Source organism: Aspergillus thermomutatus (genome assembly GCF_002237265.1).
Source record: "Aspergillus thermomutatus strain HMR AF 39 chromosome Unknown NODE_303, whole genome shotgun sequence".
Taxonomy (NCBI): Eukaryota; Fungi; Ascomycota; class Eurotiomycetes; order Eurotiales; family Aspergillaceae; genus Aspergillus; species Aspergillus thermomutatus.
Genome location: NW_020798353.1, coordinates 1 through 14,145, shown reverse-complemented (window position 1 = coordinate 14,145; position 14,145 = coordinate 1). Strand labels below are relative to the sequence as shown.

At 51.9% G+C, this 14,145-nt stretch overlaps 4 protein-coding genes across 4 annotated transcripts; 2 read left to right on the top strand and 2 right to left on the bottom strand.

The window, feature by feature from the left end:
• Positions 1 to 387: 387 nt before the first annotated feature.
• Positions 388 to 1,647, bottom strand: CDV56_102042 (ubiquitin domain-containing protein; the record flags this gene model as incomplete). Its single annotated transcript, XM_026755661.1, has 3 exons — positions 388 to 522; positions 590 to 1,417; positions 1,645 to 1,647. The coding sequence occupies 3 exons, from the start codon at positions 1,645 to 1,647 to the stop codon at positions 388 to 390; spliced, it is 966 nt and encodes a 321-aa protein (XP_026610545.1).
• A 1,003-nt stretch (positions 1,648 to 2,650) lies between these two features.
• CDV56_101596 (putative G-patch domain protein) lies at positions 2,651 to 4,914 on the bottom strand (the record flags this gene model as incomplete). Its single annotated transcript, XM_026755215.1, has 2 exons — positions 2,651 to 4,646; positions 4,709 to 4,914. The coding sequence occupies 2 exons, from the start codon at positions 4,912 to 4,914 to the stop codon at positions 2,651 to 2,653; spliced, it is 2,202 nt and encodes a 733-aa protein (XP_026610544.1).
• A 1,520-nt stretch (positions 4,915 to 6,434) lies between these two features.
• Positions 6,435 to 9,785, top strand: kin1 (putative serine/threonine protein kinase Kin1; the record flags this gene model as incomplete). The annotated part of the gene is made up of 3 exons (XM_026754482.1): positions 6,435 to 7,055; positions 7,108 to 7,735; positions 7,813 to 9,785. 3 exons carry the CDS (start codon positions 6,435 to 6,437, stop codon positions 9,783 to 9,785), a joined length of 3,222 nt encoding a protein of 1,073 aa, XP_026610543.1.
• A 1,472-nt stretch (positions 9,786 to 11,257) lies between these two features.
• Positions 11,258 to 13,186, top strand: clrD (histone-lysine N-methyltransferase Clr4; the record flags this gene model as incomplete). Its single annotated transcript, XM_026753931.1, has 3 exons — positions 11,258 to 11,314; positions 11,642 to 12,677; positions 12,735 to 13,186. 3 exons carry the CDS (start codon positions 11,258 to 11,260, stop codon positions 13,184 to 13,186), a joined length of 1,545 nt encoding a protein of 514 aa, XP_026610542.1.
• Between the last annotated feature and the right edge of the window lie 959 nt (positions 13,187 to 14,145).

Here is a 14,145-nt window from a genome sequence, read left to right as displayed (position 1 = left end):
TACATCATAGCCAGAGACAGTGAACATGAAGCAAAAAATTGATTAAATTACGGATACTACCAGACCAGATTTTTGCATATATGGAAAGGACAATGAAAACGGTCGAGAAACAGGCTGATGACACACCTGAGGATAGTAGGAGATAGACATATCATAAAGAACAGGAATGAAGCACAGACACCAGGCTGAAAAAGCAAGACGAATGGGTATCATGCCAACCGGCTGAACAGTGGACGCCACGAGATTGCAAAGATCGTAACAGCATAAAGGCGAGATGTCATGTAATGTTTGAAATCAGTTCTAGCCCGACCTTGAAGGTTCGGGTCTAAACGAGAGGTCATTGCAGCGCCTCTCGAGGGCTGGTAATGTGCCATGAACGGGCAGTTGTCATGAGGCTGAAGGCCTGGCGACAACCAAGGCATTGATTATATTGCCCGCCTTCCAACCCTGATCCACCAGCGGTGTATTTTCGTTGAGCATCCTACCCAGGTAGACGATTCTTACCCGCTGGGTTGCAGGGATCTGCTCAAAGACAACGTTAAACTTCTGATTGCTCATGTGAAGGCTGGACAGTAAAAGCAAGACATACCCCGGCCTCCTGCTGCACCCTGCGGGCAATCAAGCCCACGGTCTGGTTCTTGCCGACCGAGACGACAACGTCCGATTCGCTCCCGTCGCTCAAGCGCGCCGTGACCCGGATCAAGTCGCGCTCGCTCATCTTGCCCTTCTCATCCCTGCGGTCTGCGGAGTCACCACCAATCAGCTCGTCACCCGATGCCTCGTCCAACGACAACTTTGAATCATCAGTGTCAAAGTCGTCGTAGCCATCATCACGGCGACTGGCCGAGTCCTCTGGCACCATGTTCTCCGGGTCGCTCACGATACACCGAGGAAGACGGTAGAGGGCGCCCTGCTCATCGTAGCAGCCCTGGCAAAGGTCCCCCGTGGGCACGGTGACACCCGCCGCGTCGATGATACTCTGCGCCGTGGCCAGGTCGTTCGCATGCATGAACGAGATCGCCGCGGCCAAGGCGGCCCACACCTCTGCCCGACCGGTGACGCGGGTCTCGAAGAACTCCTTGCGCTCCTGGTCTAGCTGCGCACGAGACCAGGTGCGCCGCTTGCTGTACCAGACATGGGGGCGGATTGGGGCGTTGAAATGCTCGCTCAGAGCTAACCGAGTGATGGTCGTCGCTGGGGTGCGACGGTCGATGTGTCGGTCTGCGCGAGATGTCGTCCTGGTTAGGGAAGTAGAGGGGCAGCTGGAGACGATCGCATTCGTGGTCGAGCGGAGAGCATTGGAGGACGTATCCGCGCGGCGCTCCTCCGTTACCACCTGGGTCGCATGGGAGGGATCGCCATTGTCACGCGACAGGAAGGACAAGCAAGAACCCTGGAGATGGTGGAATGAGACGGCCTGCGTTTAGCTCATGATTCCAATATCGCGAGGATAAGAGTAATCCAGATCGAAGAAATCAACAGCTACTGAGAACAGCGATGTGCAAAGAATCACAAGGGACAGGTGCTTTCACTCTACAGATTCCCAAGAACCATACCGCAATAGAACAGCGACAAACAGCAACACTAAACAAGCTAAGGAGAAAAAAAGAAAAGAAAAAAGAAAGAATGCTCCATGTTACTCACCATACTGAAGCGATGGACGATCCGACTCCATCAGCCAGATAAAGTAAATAGTAGGGATATCCTCTCTGTTAGAGAAGGAAAGTGACAGGACGGAGATACCTCCCAAACAGCAGAGGAAGAGGAGGAGTAGGAGGGGGAAAGAATGCGGGAAAATATGGCACCAATAAGGATGAGAATCAGCAGCTAATGATGTTGATATTCGGTATTGGTTGGGCAATCATGTTCATTATTAGATCGATAGATGGTTACGGTTCGTAAGTCGATCGGAGAACGGGGCGGGCAACGTAAGACTCGCTGTTGAGTTTGTAGTGGCGATGACGACTCGGCGGGTACAAGGTGGTAGTAAGAGTACTTCTGGTCCAGAGAATTATGTAGAGAATCAAAGTACGTGACTAAGAGGTATTTATTCACTATGATGAGGTGAAGCAGAAAGAGGGGGAGAAAGAAGAGGATTGATGGATTCGATCACCGTCAGTCATGCATTGACATGAGGAGGAGGAAAAAGCAGACGATGAGGCTAGCTGGTACGGAGATGGAGTCATCAAAAGCTTGTCTGCAAAGGTCTATCAACATTCGGCCATGTCATCCAGAGCATCTACCACCGTTTGGCAGTAACCGGAACCATGGAATAAACAAGTGTTGTTTGACATTGTCAATTTCTATTAATAGCACTGTAATTACCGCCCTCAAATCTGCCCAGTTTCAACTTATCTTGATAGAGCAAAGTACCTAGTCGCAATCATCCAGGGTGTGTCGGAACCTTCTGCGGTGTAACTGCTCGTCTGATCATCCTAATGCACTTAGCCACAGTGTTACTTGCGGAGCACCAAGGATGATCCGCTTAAGAATTATTGGAGACCGCTTCTTCGTGGCATTTCCACTGTATGTTCCATTTACCAGGCGTCTCGAGCTTGGCCGCCCAAATGCGTTCAACCAGCCCTTATAGACATCGTGGTTATCATATTCGAGCCTCTCTTCTAGGTAAATAGTGTTTGACCGATTTGAATCACGCTTCCTCATCCTCATCGTCGCTACCAAAGATGGCCTTGAAGACCGCCTCACCGGGCCTCTCAGCCTCAAGTGCTTCGTTGCGCTCGGGTTCAATCACTATCTCCTTCTTGACTTCCGACACTGTCGCCCGTTCAGGCGTGGCGGTGTCGGATCGCGCTGTCAGTGGTCCACCGCTAGCTTCGAGCATGAGCTGGGCCATCACATCCTTCGACACCAGCTCTTTAGGCCCGGATGCTGCCTGGTATCCAGCAGACTGGAATCGATTGCCAATAGCAGCCTCGGAACCCCCTGGCTGCTCTCCCGGGTCGAGCTGCACATGATCCGGTGGCTTGACATTCAGCCGTTTGCAAAGCAGTCGTGCGGGATAGAAGCTGTGAGTGCTCCGAGTCATCGGGCCAAACATGCCGATCTTGGCCGCGGCCACAGCCGGGTCCTCAGGCTTCTCGGCAGGTTTCCGGAGTAGCGGTTCTGTCGACGTAGATGATTCCGGTTGATCGGACGATACCTTGGGCCCCGTAGAGGCTGAAGTGAAGCGCGAAGCCATCACCCCAGACACTGGCTTGAACACCTCCGCAGCTCGAGCAAACTCGTGGAGTTCCGCAACCCATTCATCCGTTGTCGAGCCTGGCACTCGGTCTGGGAGTGTATCGCGGAGGCCTGCCCGTATCTCAAGGAATGTGCGGTATCGAGTCCTTTTGCCTTGGTCTTCCGAATAAGGCACCCAGCCACTGACTGCCCGAGTAAGAGCCTGAACAGCAAGCTGTTTGTCCAGTTTGGGAACAAGATCCCACAGATCCTTGCGTCTTTGGGATTCCGATAATTCATATCCCTTCGGTGCTTTCTCTCCCAAAGCTGGTGGTAGGTCTGTTTTCCCGGTAATTTTCACGATTCTTTCGCGAGCCTCAGGGGTCATCCAGTCAAAAATCGACTTTCCGGGCAGCTGGGCCTCCCCCAGCAGCGCAGCCCGAGACGTGGGGTCGAGCGAAGAAGCTTTGGCCGCCTCCGCCGTAGAGACATAGTTCGAAGCATCCCTTGCCGCTGACTGTGTTTTGCTTGATTTCCAGTCCTTTGGAATTTCTGGAGGCGCGTATCTTTTCTCTTGTGTAGATATTGAGAGGCTGGAAATACCATAGGCTAAGAGAAAGCCATCCAGCGGGAGGCGGCCGTCATGACATTTCCGAAATCCTGCCGATGATTTTGCAGCGATCGTTTTCTTTGATATGAAGACGGGTTTATTGTTCACCAGAGGATTAGACGCAACAAGTGCCGGCTTAGACTCATCCATAGACTTTTTCTTCTTCTTTTTCTTGTCACCCCCGATGACCCGATTGTACGAGATTTGTGGACCAAGAGAGTACGGATCTTCGTCGTCTGAACCTGTGTCGTTCAACACCCCGACGCCAAATGCGCTGCGCCTAGGTTGCTCTTTCGTCTTCGATGGTTTTCGTTGGCTCCCGGACGTCAACCGTCGTCCAAAGAAATCATCTTCATCAGACTCGTCGGCGCCAGCTTTGTGAGAATCCAGCCGGCTTTCACCTTCAAACCCAAGCCCCTTGTGATCCGTCTTATGGACAAATGCAATCATGGGCGAATCCTCCGGCGCGAAGAGGTACGCCTTATCGGCTTCGTTTCCGCCGGGGGCAGCGCCGTCGCCAAGATTGGCTTTTCGTCGTACTTTGGGACCGATCCCCTGACCCTCTCGCCAACCCATCTTCTTCAGTAGCTTGACTCCCTTGGTTTCGCCGCCGGTTTTGAGAAGGTCCATCAGCCCTCCACGGCGGGTCGGATCGGTCGCCGCAGATCCAAACCCAGCAAACTCATCACTGGTGTGTAGTCTTTTCGCCTCTTCAGCTTCGCGAATGTCCTCCTCATCCATGAAGTCCTCCGGCCGCTGCTGGAGTTTCTGCTGAGAATCCTTCGCCCTGTTCTGGCGCGAGGACACAAACGTCGCAGGGGTCCACCCCTCCTTCGAGCCGACGGTGTTGAAGTATCTGGAAAAGTCGGGCCATCTTTAGTCGTGCTGTTCAAAGCTATCCAGGAATCGTGGGCTCACCCGGCGCTGAAACCACCGGTGAAGGCGCCATGTAAGCGTTTCCTTCCCCGGTCGTCTGTAACTTCCTGCTTCCAGATCGGTACATATGATCCATCGTCCCGAGTTCCGGCATCTAGAGGGGGAAGAGGCGTTCCGTAAAAGGCGTATGGGGAATAATGTGCTTGTAGGTCAGCCTCGAAGGCTGCTCGAGATCGTTTGCTCGACATTTGTGGGGTTTCAGAAAGTAGTGTGGATTGCGGTGGCTTGTTAGGTAAAGCTTGTCGTCATTATCGCTCAGTCTGTTGACGATATGGTCAGTCTTCTATCTAGGGAATTTCATAGACCAGAAAGAGTATAACCCCTTCCAGATGTTGGGGCAGTTGAGTCTAATTTCAAAGGACTATAAAGGTACCTTCCAGGAAACAAGACACAGCGGTGGGGATGAGGAAGGGAAGGTCGGCCTTGGGTGATGTGCTTCCTGGAAGTTCATCCTAATCGTCGAAACCATGGGACATTTGTCCATCCTCCTCCGTACGCACCGCCACTGGGTCACCTGCTGTGGCTTGGCACCGAGGTACACCGTACTGCTCTGGATGGTCTTAAATCACGCAAATCTACCAATAGCCAACAATTTCTGAGCGAAGTACCTCTCTACTTGTCTAGAACTCGAAACCTCATAGAGTAGAGATGTAGTGAATTGGGAATGGCCAGGGAAACAGACTCATCAAATGCAGGATGACCTACTGTAGAAACCCTGTCGGACGACTGTCCTGCCCATCAGTGCCCAAAACACCAGCCTCCCGGCTGGAGAACCGTTCTGATTCGACCCCACGGAGGTGAGTGCACGAATTGCACGTGTGATTGACAGTGGGTTTTACTTGAAAAGGGTTGATGGAGGAGCGATGGCTGGCCTCTCCTGGATCTTGTAGGCAGTAGCAAGCAATCACAGTGACGGTCACGGTTCCTTGCACACCGAGAAGATCGAGGTCATCGCGATTTCCAAGCTGCATACCTCACCAGTGTCTATCTAGAGGGGAAAAGTGGACTCTGAAACGACTCTGTCCACTGAGTCTTGGTCATTTCCCCCTGCATGCTGTAGACCCAGCTATGACATGGATGATGGTGATAGTCCATGCCACAGGCCAGGGATGATTGAAATAAGAAGCACTGGATATCGATACGGAGAGAACAGATTGATATTAGACATGAAGGTTTAATTAATTAAAGGATCATAATATTAACAATTCAGTTGTGGTAAAAACGTGACAAACTTATTCCCTCATCTGGTTGCGGGCCTTTACCGGGTCACTGCTGTTATTATTATTATTATTAGTGTTTGGTCTGTTTCTCCGCAGCCGCATCCATCACCATTCATTCTCTCAAGCTTCGCTCCCCCATTGTATTCTCTCTCTCCTTCTTGCGACTTTCTCTCCCTCTCTGTCCAATATCAACCCCCACTCCTTTTACTGCTTCAACCTCTACATCAAGGGTCGTACATGGGGGCATTTCGAGCTGTCTGCTGGACGTCTCGACGCTGGCTGCCGCTTCCTTGAGCGCTCGTCAGCAAACGCCAAACTCCCCCGCCCGCTCCCCGACCGGCTCAAATTGAAGTACTGACGCTGTCCACTTGGGCTTCCTCTCTCCCCTTTCCCTTCCCACAAGTTCTCTTAATTTTCATCCTTGACATTGCTGGGCTATCGATGAAGCCTGGATTGTCTGAGGCTTAATTTTCGAGGTCTTTATCGTGATGTCTACCAGTATTCCTGCGTCAGCATCGCCAACGGTCATCCGCAGCCATTCCACGTCCTCTCGGCCTCACGGCCATCGCCCTCCTGCTTCTGATTTACCACATCGAACTCGAAGTGTCGCAGTCAGACCGTCCACCGCTTCACAGTCCTACCAATCCCATCAGAGTAATCACAGTTACTCCAAGTCTCAGTCCCATGACCGCCGTCCTCCGTCGAACCAGGCTGTTTTCGATACCATAGCCCGTCGGGATTTCGAGGGTTCACGAGGCACCCATTCCACTTCCTCCCACCGAGACCACTCCAAGGAGCAATCTAGGGAGCGTCCGTCTTCCGCTCACCGTACCGATTCATCGCCCAACAAACACCAGAGAAATTTATCGGTGCAAGGCCACCAGCGGGACAGTATAGATATGGCTTCAGCAGGCCCTGTCGTGGCGGAGCCGGTGTCCGCTCCCCCACAGGCGGCTTCTGGTTCTCATTTACATCCTAGTGCCTCTGTGCAGCCTAAGCGTCGCACAACAATTACCACTCCGTCCGGCCAGTGGGCCCTTGGAAAGACTATCGGCGCGGGAAGTATGGGCAAGGTGAAGCTCGCGAAGAACATGGAAACGGGCGAACAGGTATTTCGAACTGAAGCTACGGATCTGACCTGGTCGCTAATGGCAATCGCAGGTCGCTGTCAAGATCGTACCAAGGCAATCGACCGAGGAACACCGCAGCTCGCGCGACACTGAGAGAGCAGATCGCTCGAAGGAGATCCGAACCGCCCGTGAGGCTGCGATCGTGAGTCTTGTGAATCATCCATACATCTGCGGCATGCGCGATGTGGTGCGAACCACGTATCATTGGTATATGCTCTTTGAATACGTCAACGGTGGCCAGATGCTCGACTACATCATCTCACACGGTAAATTAAAAGAGAAGCAAGCGCGGAAATTTGCGCGACAGATCGCGAGTGCATTGGATTACTGTCACCGCAACAGTATCGTGCATCGAGACCTCAAGATTGAAAATATTCTGATCAGCAAGACCGGCGACATCAAGATCATTGACTTTGGTCTGAGCAATCTTTTCTCCCCGAGAAGCCTCCTCAAAACATTCTGTGGTAGTCTTTACTTTGCCGCACCGGAATTGCTGCAGGCGAGACAATATACGGGGCCAGAGGTGGACGTATGGAGTTTCGGAATCGTCCTTTACGTCCTGGTCTGCGGGAAAGTGCCATTTGACGACCAAAGCATGCCGCAACTTCATGCAAAGATCAAGAAGGGCCACGTAGAATATCCGCAAGGACTCACTGCAGGTTAGTAAATTTCACCTCTCTACTCTTGGACGAACCCGATCTGTATTCAAAAATGAGTGCCTGACCGCAACTGCTAGAATGCCGCCATATCATTTCGCGAATGCTGGTTACGGATCCCAAACAACGTGCAAGTCTTGCGGAGATCATGAACCATCCATGGATGAACAAGGGGTTCAGTGGGCCGCCCGAAAATTATCTCCCAGCTCGTGAACCCGTGCAACTTCCTTTGGATCCCGAGGTCGTTGAGAAGATGACGGGCTTCGATTTCGGGCCCCCAGAATATATCACAGCACAACTCACCAACATCATAGAGTCGGATGATTACCAACACGCCGTGAGAACGAGCATCCGCGAGCAACCTCATCCAGTTCATAGTGAGAAGAAGCGTGGCATGTTTGACTTCTACAAACGGCGGAATTCCGCCAGTAGAGACACGCTCTCGGCTCCTTCGGTCGAGGCTGTCCAGCTAGGAAACGACCCTCTGAATGCATACAGTCCCCTGCTCTCGGTGTACTACCTAGTCAAGGAGAAGCTTGATCGAGAGAGGGCCGAAAGCAACCCCGGCGCCCTCGGCATCCCGCATTCTGCTGGTGACAGCGTACTCAGGATGCCAGACCTACCAGCTCCCGAGGCGGCGCACACCAATCAGTATCAACTACCTGGCGAAAAGGATACGGGGAGGAGATCTCGTCCGCGCGCAAGAACTCACGGCGATGATGAACTTAATGATGGCATCAAGAACATTCATCTTGCGCCGCAGGCAGGGCAGGGATCACCTATGCCTGCTATTTCGCAGCCCGAGACACCCGTGAAGAAGGAGAGCACCGCAGCGGGCATTCTCAGACGGTTCAGTACGCGCAGGGTCAAGGATCGCAGCCGCGATCCGGAGCGCGAGCGCATCACCAGTCCTCATGCGCCATCGCTAAGTGTCCAGCCTCCCGCCGATTCAGCTTCCCCACTTTCGAGAGGGTTCAGTATGCGGAGAAGCCGACGCGCGGACCCCTCACCGTCTGATATTCCCGTTGGAGGCAGCCAGCCGCAACACCAAGATTTTCTCAAGGCTCCAGGATCGGCAGAGCCGGCCTCGCGATCCAACAAGTTTTTGGAGAGATCCACAAGTGTCAATTCGGCTGACTATCGTTCTCGGAGAGCTGCACGGAGGAATGACCCCGACCCGTCGGACACTGCTCCCGACCGCCAACCGCCACAAACCAGTGGCTCTGACTACTCGAGTCTGAGTGGGCAGAAGGTGGAGACGCCCGCAAAGGAGGTGAAACAGCCCGGTCGCACACCTACCACCCGGACTATGTCGCTGGGCCACGCTCGTCGCGAAAGCATTCAAGCCCGCAGAGCGAGGCGAGATGCGGCAAGAGAAGCCAATGTGCCCGAGGAGACAGATGCAGACATCTCCGGTGCAGGAAATGCGCTGGAGAGCGCAAATGAGGGAGAGGATCTCTCTAAGCCGGTATATCTCAAGGGTCTCTTCAGTGTTTCGACAACCAGTAGCAAGCCGCTGCCTGTGATTCGGGCCGACATCATTCGTGTTCTGAAGCAACTTTCCGTGGATTATGTCGAGATCAAGGGAGGCTTCAGTTGCCGTCACGCGCCTAGTATTGAACTTGATAAAGTAGTGGATGTCGGCCCTCCGAGCCCTGATCGATCTGGCCATGTGCCTAACCACAGGCGCCGTATCAGCTTTGGAGGGTTGCTGAACCACGATGACAGCAAGGAGGACCCCCGATCAGGGCATACGCCTCGATCTCAGCGTCGGACTCGGGCCCCTGATCGGAGCTTTGTCACTAATTCTGAGGGATCAGACGAATATGTGGCTCCCCGTGACAGCAATGCACCCGCGGGAGAGCGTGTCATGGGCGAAACCACGACGAGAGTCCAGAGTGACACAGGAGAAAATCTGGTTCTGCGGTTCGAGATCCTGATTGTCAAGGTGCCGCTGTTTTCACTGCACGGTATTCAATTCAAGAAGGTCTCAGGAGGTATGTGGCAGTACCGAGAGATGGCGAAGAAGATTTTGGATGCTTTGAAACTCTGATTGCCTTGGCTACGTCTGAAGAGTCAGGGCAGAAACCTGATTATGACTGGGTTGATTCAGCGTGGAACATGAAAGCATTTATGTGAGCATTGTGATTTCCCCTCCTTTTCTTCCACTTCTTCATTGCTTTTACACCTTTATCACTTTGTTTATTCTTCTATTACACCTAGGCCTGCTGTTATGATGAGCTGGCTCAATTTGCAAATTCTTCTTCACCTTGTTGTCATGATGTACAATAGAGCTGAACAAAGATGCATCATTGATTACCGGAATTAGCCTTCCCCTTTTTCATGTGACTATTGACCATGATTTTTTTGTATATCAACTTTTTATATTTCCTCTGTTCAATCCCATATTAGCCTACATATTATCATCAATAATGTAATTTCCCCTTCAAATGCATTTTTCAGAGAAAATACCAGATCTTTACAAATTTTCGAGTCTAGGGAACATATTGGATCAACTGCGCTATGTTATATGTGGATGTTTGATGGGCTCTGTTTTAGGCCTTACAGGGGCCTCAAGCTTAGAAGGATAGGCCTGAAACTCAGGGATCGTCAGGGCTGTAATAGGCTACCTCTGTACAGTCCGTAGTTTGTCCTACTTTGCTTGTAGCGCCGTAGCGGTTCAGTTTGGGAGATGAGATGATAGTTAACTAGTTAATGGTGGGGCTGCTTAGTCACCAATCTAGGTCTAGTTATGTGGATATTAATGCCAGGAAATCCATATCACAGTAACAGCAAAAGAGCAGATTCTATGGGAAATTTGCAACGGCAATTACTCCACCACCAATGCTTGGATTTGAATTCTAAGGGTAGATTCAGAATCAGCGCTATTGGCTCTATATGACTATCTAGATTTTATGTAGCTATTTTGATATGAAGTTTTCGGTTGGTCATGAACTTGCTCTGGGGTTTTGATGGGGTAAAAATGGGTAGAAAGCTGCTTTGATTTAGTTCCCGCAAGCTTCTTTGGGGTTACCTCAACAGACAACTTGACAGGACCCTTAGCTGACAATTCTCGATGCATAACTGGATATTTTGTGCTAATTGAGGATATTAAAGGGGTCTTCGAGCATAAACCATGTTTTCTGATTCTCTTCAGATCAAATCCATCTATATCTTGAGTTTACCACCCAGAAGTCAGAATAAGTAACTCTCACCCAAAATCTATAGCCATCTAGCATAATCTGATAGAAAGTACCTGACTAAGCTAGCCAGACAGACACGACTAACCCGAAATAGCAATGACTAAACCCCAACAGGCATAGATCATTCACTTGCCCACACTATCACCGCTAATCAGCATTACCTCCTGCTGCTGAGCTCTCCCTCCTCCACCTCTTGCAAATACTGATAGAGAAATCCCCTATCCTGCTACATCATTTCTTCCCCCCTTTCCTGGTGTTGTCCATTGCAGACTGCAGGCAGTTAGCACTTGGCAGGGTTTTCCTGCCACCTTCAACTCCTCCAATGACGGTCATCGACTTGACCCAGGACTCTGATTCGGAGGATCAGAGGAGACTTACTGTAAGTGTCATTCAAGTTCCGAAAATGCGTCCCGCGTCCCGCGTTCCCTTGGCCCGCCTTCTTTAGCAGGTTGCTGTTCTCAGTCAGGTTATGGGCTCATAGGTCTGACTCTTGAGCTACGCATTGTATATTGCATGCAATGCACGCGTTTGGGGATATTTCCATGTAATTCTAGCCTGTCTTTTTGTGTTTATTCAAGCCTGAAAACCCGTAGGTTGACAGGACATTAGACATGGGTGTTTTGTTTTGGATTTCTTTGTTTCCCGCCATCACCAGATTTATTGAGCATCGCGTCTCGTGACTGGTCAGCTGACCTCAATGGTATAGGCACAAAGACAAATACCAACACAAACACATCAGAGTCCAAAAACTACTTTCTTTTCGAATCTGACACATCGCACGCCCTCGTCGTCGATACCATTGAAAAGAAAGTCGGATAGAAGCTCTGACAGCCCTTCTCCTGCTGTGCCTAAGGCCAATCACTTGAGCAACAACAACATACACCGTACTGCCAACAGTCTCGGTCTTGGCAACCCCAGCAACCCTATCACTACCAACAGCAATACTACCAACAACGCCATCACTAATACTAGTACCCTCAACTCTAATCATGTATTCACTCCAAAAATTCAGAATCCGTCTACACCAAGTCCAAGCCCAAGTTCTCAACAGGAGGCAATCGGTGTTGTGATCCCTTCTCCCTCATGGCAGCTGAGAAAGGAGATTGCCAAATCTGATTGGGTTAAACCGCCCCCTGCTACACCAGAGAAAACGGCACTTTCGACCGAGTATTATCCGATAGATGCTCATGAAAAGCGAGCACTTAAAGGCGCCTACCCTAGCGCACGGAAGGTCAAGCGTTCTGAGATTCCGTTTAGCGTTGGAACTCCGGGGCCCATCCTAGCAGATCGGACCCCAGTACAACGCCAACTGCTCGAGACTCTACAGCGGAAGTTGTCGAAGATCAAGAGTCCTGCCGTGACATTTGCGCCGGGTGAGGAGGGCCTGCTCGCAGACTTTGCGTCAAACTTCGAGTTTGTCAATGCCTATATCATGCGCAAAGGCGTCTCACACATCCCAGCAGAATTCATTGCGGGCTGTAATTGCAAGACGATCTGTGATCCTGCGCGGTGCAGCTGCCTCGAGCAGGATGACGAGTCGAAAGAAATAATTGTGCCGTATCAGCGTGCGCAGGACAACGCACGGCTGCTGGTCCTGACCCCGGAGTTTCTGAAGCGCACCGATATCATCATTGAATGCAGCTCCAAATGTACCTGTGACGAGCAGAAATGCTGGAATCGAGTCGTGCAACACGGACGCACGATCCGCCTGGAGATCTTCCACACGGGCAATCGCGGTTTCGGTAAGTTGTACAAAGCCATCCAATGCAAAAGAAGTCGAGGGACTAAAGACAGGCCAGGCCTCCGCTCTCCGGACTGGGTCCGCGCGGGCCAATTCATCGACTGCTACCTCGGCGAAGTGATCACCAAGCAGGAAGCCGACGTGCGCGAGGAGGTCGCCACCTCGCAGCACGGCCACTCCTATCTCTTCGGGCTAGACTTCTTCGAGGACGACGAACAGATCTACGTCGTGGACGGGCAGAAGTTCGGCTCCGCCACGCGCTTCATGAACCACTCGTGCAACCCCAACTGCAAGATGTTCCCCGTCTCCCGTACCCCCGGGGACGACCGGCTGTACGACCTGGCCTTCTTCGCACTGCGGGATATCGCGCCGAACACCGAGCTGACGTTCGACTACAACCCCAACTGGGAGGAGGACAAGAAGGTCGATCCCAACGCGGTGCGATGTCTCTGTGGGGAGAAGAACTGCCGCGGTCAGCTCTGGCCGAACCAGCGGAAGGGCACCAAATGATCATCTTCAAATTCTCTTCTGAAATCTGCATAGCATAGCGTGAAATAGCGCTGCGCTGCGTCGCGTTGCATTTGAGCGATCTATTTGAGCAAAGGAGTGAACTGGTTTGTTTCCACGGTTGGTGATCTGGTGGTACTCTATGTCTTGGCGCGGTTTATGGGAGTCATTTCACTTTCTTTTTTCCCCTCTACTCATGTTTGATTATACCCAAGCGGCCATTTTTCTTTTCAAGTGACATGGATTTTCAGGGGATATCCCATGCAATGTACAATATCCATAGAATACGTACATCTCATTCCTGGCGTGCAACCAGTAAAGCAACCAGCGAAGCAATATTGTAAAATTCAGACCGATCCATGATATGTCCAGCGTAGTCAGCCACCGCAAACAAACAACCACCCAATCCATTCGCTGAACCCATTCATCCTGCTAAACGCCAACAGATCAATCCATATCGCAGACCCAAACCCAAACTCCACCCGCAAAATGAAACATAAGACACAAGCCCAAGCATCGAATCAATCCCTCCCCTCCATAACCTCAAAAATGCCCCCCATCACAAACCGCGGCCGGACCAACGCCCTCTGCGAATCATGCGGGTGGATCTGACTCTGACTCTGACTCCGACTCCGGCTCTGACTCTGCAAGGACAACCTCCCCACATCCCCGTGAAGCGCTTGCGGGAAAGCAAAAATACTCCCGTCCATGGGCACCCGGTAATCCACCGGATCGACGGGCCTCGGTTCCATGAGATCAAGCCCCTGCCGCTCGATCGCGTCCCCGTCGCACCGGGTGCGTTCCGCGCTGAGCGCCAGGTCGACTTTTGAAGGGCGCCGGCGGAGGAAGAGCGCGGAGAGGCGGAGGGGGCTTGTGCTGCGGCTTCCGCTTCCGCTTACGCTTCCGCTGCTGCTGGGGCTGGCGCCGCGGTGGAGGTGGAAGGGGCGGAGGCTGAATGGGGA